The sequence below is a fragment of the Myotis davidii genome, unplaced genomic scaffold (assembly GCF_000327345.1).
Source record: "Myotis davidii unplaced genomic scaffold, ASM32734v1 scaffold448, whole genome shotgun sequence".
Taxonomy (NCBI): domain Eukaryota; kingdom Metazoa; phylum Chordata; class Mammalia; order Chiroptera; family Vespertilionidae; genus Myotis; species Myotis davidii.
Window position 1 is genome coordinate 2,696,392 of NW_006383009.1, and position 10,372 is coordinate 2,706,763.

A 10,372-nucleotide genomic window follows, 5' to 3' on the forward strand; every position below is an offset into this window, starting at 1 on the left:
TGGGAAATGAGGGTCCCCTCTGTCAGAGGCGTCAGGCCTGGGCAAGGGGCTGATCCTGCGATTGGAGGGTGATGGGGGTCAATGCCTGAGGGCTCCCAGTATGTGAGAGGGGGCAGGCTGGGCTGAGGGACACTCCCCCCACACACACACCAAGTGCACGAATTTCGTGCACCGGGCCCCTAGTGTATATATAACTACATATATTCATGCACTAAGTTTATATATACATATATAGTCATGAGTTTAATATAGATATTTAATACACAAGGTGTGGCAAAAGAACCAGGAAGGAGACAATGACTTTGGGATCTGCACATTCATTGTTATAACATCCCAGAGCTAGAGAAGACCTTAGAGGCCATCCAGGCAACCTCTCCCCCAAGAGCATCCTTACAGGCTGTCATTCTGTCACAGTTAAGTATCGGAGTTGGTATTTGTCTGATTCCAAGCCAAAGATGGCGCTGGGAAATCCATATCAAACCAGGAAGAAGGGAAGAGAAGAAAAGAATGCAAAAATTATGGGAAAATTTATTCTAAATACTTTGAATTTGTTGGCAAGTCAGGCCAAAGTGTGGGTAACCTGGGAACCCACTACTTGTGATTGGCATCTGAAGTTGGGGCAGCCTTGAGGGGCTGAGCCCTGACCCTGTGAGGTCTGTGCTAACTCCAGGTCAGTACATTCTCAGATTCTGTGAAAATAGGAGAAATTTATATACCATACAAATGGAGTTTCATTGTCCATGTTCTCAGAGTGCCAGGGGGACTCCGCTCCTTACACTTCTCAAAGACCCTTATATCCTGGTGGCTTCAGGTAAGTTGACAATATTCCCCCTTTGGTTGGGAGAGTCTGGGCTTCAGGGCCATGTGGCTCACAGAACTGTCCTCCCCAGGCTCCCTCTGCTTTGCCAACATGGGAGTGGCCATGCTGGAGCCCACACTGCCCATCTGGATGATGCAGACCATGTGTTCCCCTGAGTGGCAGCTGGGTAAGTGACCTTGGTCCCCAACTCAGGCTTGAGCAGAGGTGTGTGCCACGGCTTTCTCAGGTGTTAGAGAAGCATCGCTAGGTCCAGGTCTTCAGGGTTACAGAAAGATAATGTGCTTCCTTCAGAGAATGACCTGCCCATTCACACCTGTAAATCAAGCCTAATTGGGTGGGTAGTGCCTCCAAGAAGTGGCCCAAGAAGGACAGGGTGGGAGGGGCTGACAGGGCTGTAGAGCAGCGACTTCCTGTGTGGTAGAACCATTCATGATTTCTAGTCAGAGGACCTAGATTTTCATTTCTAATGGTTGGCTATGCAAACTGTGCAAGTCACAGAAACTTTCTGAGCATCATTTTTCTCATCTCTAAAATAGGCATCAGAATACTATCTAGTTCAAGGGTAATTTGAGGAATAATTGGCAGTTGTGCACCGTAGAACATTAATATGCACCCCCACTACCATCCATATTTTCTCACTTCAACTCTCCTTTGCCTGCATTACCTTTTTTTGCTACCTTTTCACCTCTGAAAAGGAGCTTATGGAAATGTTGTTCTGTAGCCCTCACCTAGGGAAGGTACTGGGCGCTGGACCCCAGTGGAAAGCTCTGGGCCCAGGAGAGAAGTCTGCAGCCTCCTCTGCTCCATGGAGAGATGTCCTTGTGACTCATCTGAGGAGGGTCTGGCCCTTTCCAGGAAGCCTGAGGACAGGGACAGAGAAGTCTACGTGCAAATCGCTCAGTCACTGCAGGGAGGAGAGGCATATGGGGCCAGAGGGGAAGCCGATAAGGACCTGATATGGCTCAGCCTGCAATAAAAAGCACTAAATCTAATTTTTTAGGGGACGATTCTAAGCAAGGCTCCCAGCCCCAAATTGAATTTTTCTGGGCTGCAGCTGCCTCTGACCATGACAATTAATTGAGTTAGTCAGTGCTTGGTGCCAACCAGCATCCCTGACCTGAGGTTCTGGCTGTGCAGGTGGGAACCACAGCTCAAAATAACCCTTCTCCAGCCTGCCGTACTCAAAAGAGAGAATATTAAAAGCAAACCAGCATCTGTCAGTGACTGGTGAATTGTTGACTTTGGGCCTAATTGTAATCGGCACAGTAGTTTCCATTAGGCAGCACTGTTGCCTCTCCGTGGGAGAGGCAGAGTAGCAGGTGAGACCTGAGGAAGCGCACAGGGTGGGGTCCGGGTCCCCCTTGCAAGCCAGGCTGTCACAGTGTCAGAGCTCAGGAGGCTTTGTCTCCCCCACCCTTGACAGCCTTCCTCAGGGCTGTCTTTATCAAACTGCCCGGAAAGCTTGTTGAAACTCAGATATGGAGGCCCCACCCAGCAATTCAGTGAAACAAGTTTGCATGCCTAGCCAGTTTCCGGGTGATGCTGACACGGCCTCCGTAACCACACTGAAAAATATGGCTCTAAATGCAGATCACCTCTCAGTGCTGGGAGGAAAGGAGACGAGGCTTCGGGAGGGATTGTCGTCAGTGACTGAGCACTCTAATGTCCCACGTGCCTGCTGCTCTCACCGAGGGAGCGGGAGAAATACTCCGGCTTTGGAGACAGGCTGCTGGGTTTGAATCCTGGTAGCCACTTACTGGTTGTGACCTGGGATAAGTTTCCTAACCTCTTGTGAATTCCACTCTTTTTATTTATAAAAATGGAGCAGCTTTTCCTTCAGAGAATGAGTTGTTTTCAGGATTAAATGAATCTATGAATTCTAAAAGGAATCGCACCATGTATGGAATATAGGATATACTCAGTGAATCAAAATCATTACTGTCTTCATAATTGTTTTTGTTTAAAGCACTTTGATAATCACAACTGTGTATAATCCCCACCCCTTGAAGATGTGCTATGAAAAATCTATGTGTGTCTGTGCACATACAGTCTGGAATACCTGTTTTGTACAAGAAGTCACTGAAATGCAAGCTATTCCCAGGCCCTAAATAAAGAACAAGCCACTCTGATTGAGGAAAATCTCATTCAGAAAGTTTCACACCATTTAAAATGACAGTAAGAGGATGATCTAGGAGGCTAGAAGGCTTCCTAGGGGAACTTGATTCCAGACAATCAGGTAAACAGTCTAGTAGTTATAACTTCTAATTTTTTTTAAGCAATTAAACATAATCAAGTGGGTACAGTTTGAAACAGATTGCCATGCTGCGCAGGTTGACTAGACAAATCCAGTGAGGTATACTTCACTTCCACCCGCAGAAGAGAATATTAAAAGCAAACAAACCATCCGCCCGTACGTAGTGAATTGTTGACTTTGGGTTTAATTGACATCATCATGACAGCTTCTATTAGGCAGCACGTTTCCTCTCAGTACAGAGAGGCCGAGAGGCTGGCAAGGCCCACGGAAACTCACACAGCTGATTTCAGGTAGTCCCTTGTGCCAGAGCCATCTGGCTGCCACATTGGAGGTGTGGGTGGTAGAAACACTGGGAGTTGGAGTGAGAAGGCCTGGGTCCAAGTCCTGACACTGTTTCTCAACAGATGATACTAAGGAAGGCCAGTGCTCAGAGGGTACTTAACCTGTGCCAGGAGCTATGCAAAATGGTTGCTAGGCATCGTGTCACCTAAGCCTCTCAGGCAGCCTATCTAATAGGAATTAATATGATCCCAATAATTCAGAGGTTTTTTATTCTGATCCAATTTCCCATTGCCCTCCCAAACCTTAAGGAACACTCTGTCAGGGGCAAGGTCCCAGTACCCTCAGCCTCTTCTCTATACACATCCCATACCTCCTTGCCCTAACTGAGACCTGGATGTTTCCTGAGAACGTTGTTTCATGCAGCCCTTTGGTGCAAGCTCGTGTTCCTCCTTTGCTGCTTCTGAATCATTTCTCCCAACCCCTTTGAAGATCATGTCGTTAAGTTACACCACCCGCCCCTCTTCACTTCAATCATCCACCAACCCCTTACGTACCCCTTCTCATTCATTGAAGCTGTCAACACCGGGCTCGTTTTCTTTTTTATCTCTACTTCTGTCGCTGTTTTTGGTGACTTCAGTAACCAGGTGGATAATCCTCTGTTATTTAATTTCACTCTTTTGAAATGATTTTTTTCTCCTCTCCAATCAACCTCAACCTATCAAACCTTCGTGTAATCTTGACATTGACATCATCATTAATTGTATCACCTCTGAAATCTCCATTCTAAGCAGTCCAGTTATCCCCTTCCATATTCCCTGCTTAGGTTCTCTAATACCTATGGCTGTAGGAACCATGCATAAACCAGTTAGTGGAATGTATCTGTGTTGAGGATCTTTCTGCAGAACTCTAGACTTGTGTGCCCAACTGCCTTATGTCTCCAGTTGGACATCTAATAGTCTTTCAAGCCTTTCATGGTCCCTCCAAGCTCTTTCTTCATCTCCAGTCTCTAGCCACCCAATTCATTAGGGCAAAAACATAGGTCATCCTTGATTTTTCTCTTTCCCCCACTCCTATGCCTGTCCCAATCCAACAGAAAATTCCACTGACTCTACCTGCAAAATACCTTCACTTCTCTGTATAGTGACTTCTTTTTTAAAAATCATTATTGTTGAAAATATTACAGATGTACCCCCAATTATCTCCCCACTGCCCCCCTTCACCCAAATACTCCCTGCCCCAGGACTTCACCCCTCTATTGTCTGTGTCCATGGTTAATGCATTTATGCATATAAACTCTTTGGTTAATCTCTTTCTGCTCCCCTCCCCTCCGCTCTGTGATTCATCAATCTGTTCCAATTTCCATGCCTCTGGTTCTATTTTATTCATTAGTTTATTTTGTTCATTAGGTTCCTTGTTTGTTTATTTTTATATTCAATTATTGATAGATATGTATTTATTGCCATTTTATTGTTCATATTTTTATTTCTTCTTCTTTTTCTTCTTCTTCTTCAAGACCCTTTAACATTTCATGTAATACTTGTTTGGTGATGATGAGCTCCTTTAGCTTTTTCTTGTCTGGGACGATCTTTATCTGACTTGAATTCTAAATGATAGCTTTGCTGGATAAAGAATCTTGGTTATAGGTCCTTGCTTTTCATCACTGCATATTTCTTGCCACTCCCTTTTGGCCTATAGAGTTTCAATTGAGAAATCAGCTGGCAGTGGTATGGGCCCTTTCTTGTAGGTAACTAACTGCTTCTCTCTTGCTGCTTTTAAGATTCTTTGTCTTTAACTTTTGGCATTTTAATTATGATGTGTCTTGGTGTGGGCTTCTTTGGGTTCATCTTGTTCAGAACTCTGAGCTTCCTGGACTTGTATGTCTATTTCTTTCACCAGTTAAGGGAAGTTTTCTGTCATTATTATTTCAAATAGGTTTTCAATTTCTTCTTCTTCCAGCACCTCCATGATGCAAATGTTGGTATGCTTGAAGTTGTCCCAGAGGCTCCTTTCACTATATTCATACTTTTGCTCTTCTGATGGGTGTTTTTTTTTGCTTCCTCATATTCTAAATTGCTGATTTGATTCTTGACATTCTCTACTCTACTATTGATGCTCTGTAAATTATTCTTCATTTCATTTAGTGTATCCTTCATTTATGACTGACCTCTTTTTATGTAGTTGATGTTCTCACTAAATTTCTTAAAGTTCTCATTAAGTTTCATGAACATCCTTATAACCATTGTTTTGAACTCTGTATCTGGTAGTTTGCTTGCTTCCATTTCATTTAGTTCTTTTCCTGGTGATTTCTTCTGTTCTTTCATTTGCAGTATGTTTGTGTTTTTGTCTTTGTTTTTTTGTCTCCACATTTTGGCTGCTTTCCTGTGTTTGTTTCTATTTACTAGGTAGATCTTCTATGTCTCTTGGAATTGGTAGAGTAGCCTTGTGTCCTATAGGGCTAGTGGCTCAGCCTGTCCATCACCTGAGCTGGGCACTCTAGGTGTACCTTTGTGTGGGCTGTGTGCACTGTCCTGTTGTAGTTGAGCCTTGATTATAAGGCAGGAATTTCACTTCCTAGGAAATATGTATGTCTTTCTCTAAAGCTCATGCTCTTATACTGATAACCAAGGGTATTGGGTACATGAGAAGGCTCATTAGGGCTGGTACATTAAATGTATTAAAATCCTGCTCCTGAGGAATGCAGAGGTGTGAGACCCTATGACATCTACTCTAGGTTTGCACAAGGATCTCCCACCCAAAAATCAAACTGGTTTGCAATCCTTGAAGGAAATCTGGAGACTTCACTGTATTACAGGAAATAAGGTATTTTAGAGTAAGGAGGGCATGTCCTGAAATGCTGACCTGTGTCTTTCTACAGGTCTAGCTTTCCTGCCTGCCAGCGTCTCCTACCTCATTGGCACCAACCTCTTTGGTGTGTTGGCCAACAAAATGGGTCGGTACGTAGATGGGGGATCTGGGAAGAACAAGAGAAATGTAAGGTAGGACAGACTTTTGAGGATGTTCCTGCACATGGGATGATGAACAACTTCCCTGAGGTTGAGAGTTTAGTACAAGTACACACAGACAAAAAATGCCCACTGTGAGCATGGGGCTGGTTAGGTGGTAAGAGCCTGAAGGAGAAAGGATTGTCCTGAGCTGGTTGCTGTAGAAGAGGCAGTGAATATTTGAGGGACAATCTTTACTTTCCAGATGTTTATTGTCCAATTGAAAAGATAAAATAACCCCACAGAGAACAAGTATGAAAAAAAGCAGTTCTCTGGGTCAGTGTTTCCAAACTGTGTTCCATGAAGCCCACAGAGGCCACCAAGGGTTGAGGACTAAGAGGTCTCAGTCTGGATCCTATTCCTCCATAATAGTGAGAATAGCTTTAATTTTATGTTTGTAGTGCAGTATAAAGATTTTTAAAATAACTTTTAAAAACAGAGAAATCAGAGAATGAAAGAAGTTTGGTTGTGGGTTTTTTTGGGGGGGGGGGAGGAGGTATGTAGTTTCTGAGATGGATCGTGAAGACCAAATGAAATATGAACACAGGAGTGGCTGTCTGAATTGGGAAACAGCAAGAATCAAGTTACTTCCAAGGAGCCAGTGCCTTCTCAGTCCACTGGTTCCCCTTCTACAGGAAGGGAGAATGTTACCATTACATCCTCTGCTTCTATATGGGGAAAAGTATGCAGTCAGGAACGAGATGAGGGAAGGAAAGGACAGAAAAAGGGCTCACCTGGATACAGTCTGGTCACGTAGAGATGCAGTCATCTTCTGACATCCTATTGGGTTCTGGAATTAGGAGTGGTAGGACTAGCCAGTGTGGTGGTGATGAGGTGGCAGGTGGAAGCGATCTCTCCTTTTGGCATCATTTAACGACAGCTCTTTTTTCCCAGATGGCTTTGCTCCCTGATTGGCATGGTGGTAGTAGGTGCCAGCTTGCTTTGTGTAAGTATAATAAGGTCTAGTTGGGACAGACAGAGAAAGAGAGAGAGAGACACCAAGAAATTTAAACACCACTTTCCTTTAAAATGAGCAGAGGGTGGACTTGGCAAGGACTGTCAGAAAGGCCATTTCTGCCTAAGTAGGAATTTAGCACCGAAAGAGATGCCACCAGGCATCCCATTAAAGAGAGGTAAGGAAGTAGAGGGAGAGGGCAGTGGGAGGGTTAGAGATGGAAGTCTGAGGCTCTGTGTATGGGCATATGAAGCAATAAAGGTTGGTATCTATTTCTGGGGCCAGGAAGATGGTGCATTTTATGGCTTCATTTATTCATGCCATCTTGACAGAACCCCATAAGTCACTAGGTGAGCCATTATCTGTGCCTCAGCCTCCAGGAACCGAATATTAGTTAGAAGAGGTTTTTCCATTTTCAAGAGTCCCTTCAAGCTCTCTAAGCTGTTATTGTCTCCTCTTCATAATGGAGACCGTAGCACTCTTACAGGGTTGCCAAGGCAATCCACATAGACCACAGCAGTGTCTGGCATATAGTGAGCCCCAGTGAATCTTAGCCAATATTATTAATAAAATATAAATACCCCTTGAGGAATCTTTCCCAAAGTTATTATCAGCCATTAATATCAAAATGATACATTAAACCCTCTGGGGGGTGAGTGTGCTGAAGTAGCAAGTTTGGGTGACAGATGCCCCGGGAGGAAGGTAATGAACCAGCAGAAGAGGAAAGGAAGGCTTCCATGGATGTCAGGGAGGGTGAGAGAATGAGCTTCACAGGCTTGTTTGTATCTCCTCTCTTTCTTGCTCCAGTGGCTACCAAGTTAAGGCTTGGGTGATGTTGCTAACAGAAATGAGAGGAACCCCATTCAGTGAAGAATGAGGATAGAAGTGTGTGTTTAGGTGGAGGGGGCAGAGAACAGGGAGAAAGAATCCATGCAACAGAAAAGGACCATTGTTATGAGATAAAGCAGTTGAATCTGAAGTTCACCATTGATCTTGCCCCTTATTAGCTCTGTAAGTTTGGACAGATCGGACAGTCTAGGTTCATATCTTTAAAATGGAGGTAAAGAGTCGTCTTCATAGGAAGTGTGAGAATCCAAACAGGTGGCATACGTGGCACAGAGCACATGAGTGCATATCGTGGGAAAACGCTTTGTTGTGCTGCCTGCACGTGACCCAGCTGGACTCCTGATGAACTCTTCCTCTTTTCCTACCGCAGGTTCCTCTGGCTCGTAATATTTTTGGCCTCATTGGTCCCAATGCAGGTCTTGGCTTTGCCATAGGTAAGAAGTGCCCTTAAAGCAATGGTTCTCAACCTGTGGGTCATGACCCCTTTGGCTGTCGAACGACCCTTTCACAGGGGTCGCCTAAGAACATCCTGCATATCAGATATTTACATGTCGATTCATAACAGTAGCAACATTACAGTTATGAGGTAGCAACGAAAATAATGTTATGGTTGGGTCACAACATGAGGAACTGTATTTAAAGGGCCAGAAGGTTGAGAACCACTGTCTTAAAGGCAATAAGAAGAATCTAAATGTTGGCTTTGGGTCACACCAGAGGAGGTCTATGGAAAGATAGAGGGATGAGGAGGGCAGCTGGCAGGGGTATGGAGAGATGGGCTCATATTCCTACCTGGAATGGGTGTCATGTTGAGTAGGGGGACAGCAGGCTAAGGAAGTGGACTAAAGGGGGGACGGGAAGGGAAGATGCACAGACAGGGAGGAGCCTGGGGGTATTGCTGACAGAAGGTATTCTGTTTGCTCTGGCCACAGGCATGGTGGATTCCTCTATGATGCCCATCATGGGACACCTGGTGGACCTGCGCCACACCTCCGTGTATGGGAGTGTCTATGCCATCGCTGATGTGGCCTTTTGCATGGGCTTTGCTATAGGTAAGTTGGTGAGGGGAGAGGGGAGCACCCAGGACCTGGTGTCTTGTCTCCCTTTCCCACTGTTTACCGGGGAAGTGGCGCTGGGAGACTGATCCTCCCAGGGTTCTGGAGACATTTGACCCTGGGACATCGTCTGGGTCACCTGCTGACCCTCACCTGGTGTCTTCAATAGACACTGGTGACTTTGACTTATCTCTCACAGGCCCATCCACTGGGGGTGCCGTTGTGCATGCTATCGGTTTCCCCTGGCTCATGGTCATCATCGGAGTCATCAACATCATCTATGCTCCTCTCTGCTGCTACCTGAGGAGGCCCCCAGCCAGAGAGGAGAAGCTTGTAAGGGGCTCTGACAACTGCTGAAAACAATCTTGTTTCTTTCCACGTCTCTCTCATTCCTTTTCACTCTGTGCTCTTACTTCCTCCTGGTTTAATCGTTCCTCTGCTTTGCCAAGTGTTCTGATCCTCTTTCCATCTTTATCTTTCCTTTGTGGACTTCCTTATTTTCCCTTCTCTACATAACCACTTCCTCTCTTACACCGGGCAGGTAAGCAGGATCCTACATAAACAAGGAAAATGGGAAGTTTGCAAAGAGTTGGGAGCAGGGACCATCAAAGGCATTTTATAGTTGATGTAGTTACTAGCAAAGCACGAATTACCAAATTATCTCCCTAAAATGGATAGAATTCCACTGGGTTCATTCATTCATTCATTTGTGTCTACCATGGTCCTTACCAGGTCATCTCAAACTATCAAAACCTTAGGGGAGAGAACCACCACATATGATTTTAGTTGACAAGATACTTTCCTCTTATTGAAGTATGAGCACCCTGAGGGCACGGGTGGGTTAGGGATGGATGTGGTGTCTGCTCAAAGGAACAATAGAAGAAAGGTCTCATTGGGCGGGGGCCTGCACTAGCTGTAGCCTGCACTACTGTTCTATTAGGATTCAATTATAAGGTATCAAATGTTTACCTTGACTAGGGTTGCTACAGCTAGGTGCCTTGGGAGGCCTGGCATGTACATGAAGCAGAAAGAGGGTCCTATGCTTGTTCCTTGAGTCTTTCCTGAGCAATCCTAGACTTGGATGAACTAGCTGGGAAGGGAATGAAGAGACTGAGTAAAGATGTTCAGTGATTTCTCTTCCTGACTCTTGCTGCAGGCAAT

General features: G+C 45.0%; 1 protein-coding gene across 1 annotated transcript in view; it reads left to right on the top strand.

The window, feature by feature from the left end:
* Positions 1-9,568, top strand: part of SLC18A1 (solute carrier family 18 (vesicular monoamine transporter), member 1) — a 24,296-nt gene extending 14,728 nt beyond the window's left edge. The window contains exons 9-15 of the mRNA XM_006778389.2: positions 751-811; positions 891-986; positions 6,232-6,310; positions 7,253-7,304; positions 8,530-8,593; positions 9,089-9,208; positions 9,411-9,568. Coding sequence (XP_006778452.1) covers positions 751-811; positions 891-986; positions 6,232-6,310; positions 7,253-7,304; positions 8,530-8,593; positions 9,089-9,208; positions 9,411-9,568 — 630 coding nt within the window. The remainder of the gene's footprint in view (positions 1-750; positions 812-890; positions 987-6,231; positions 6,311-7,252; positions 7,305-8,529; positions 8,594-9,088; positions 9,209-9,410) is intronic.
* The last annotated feature ends 804 nt before the right edge of the window (positions 9,569-10,372 follow it).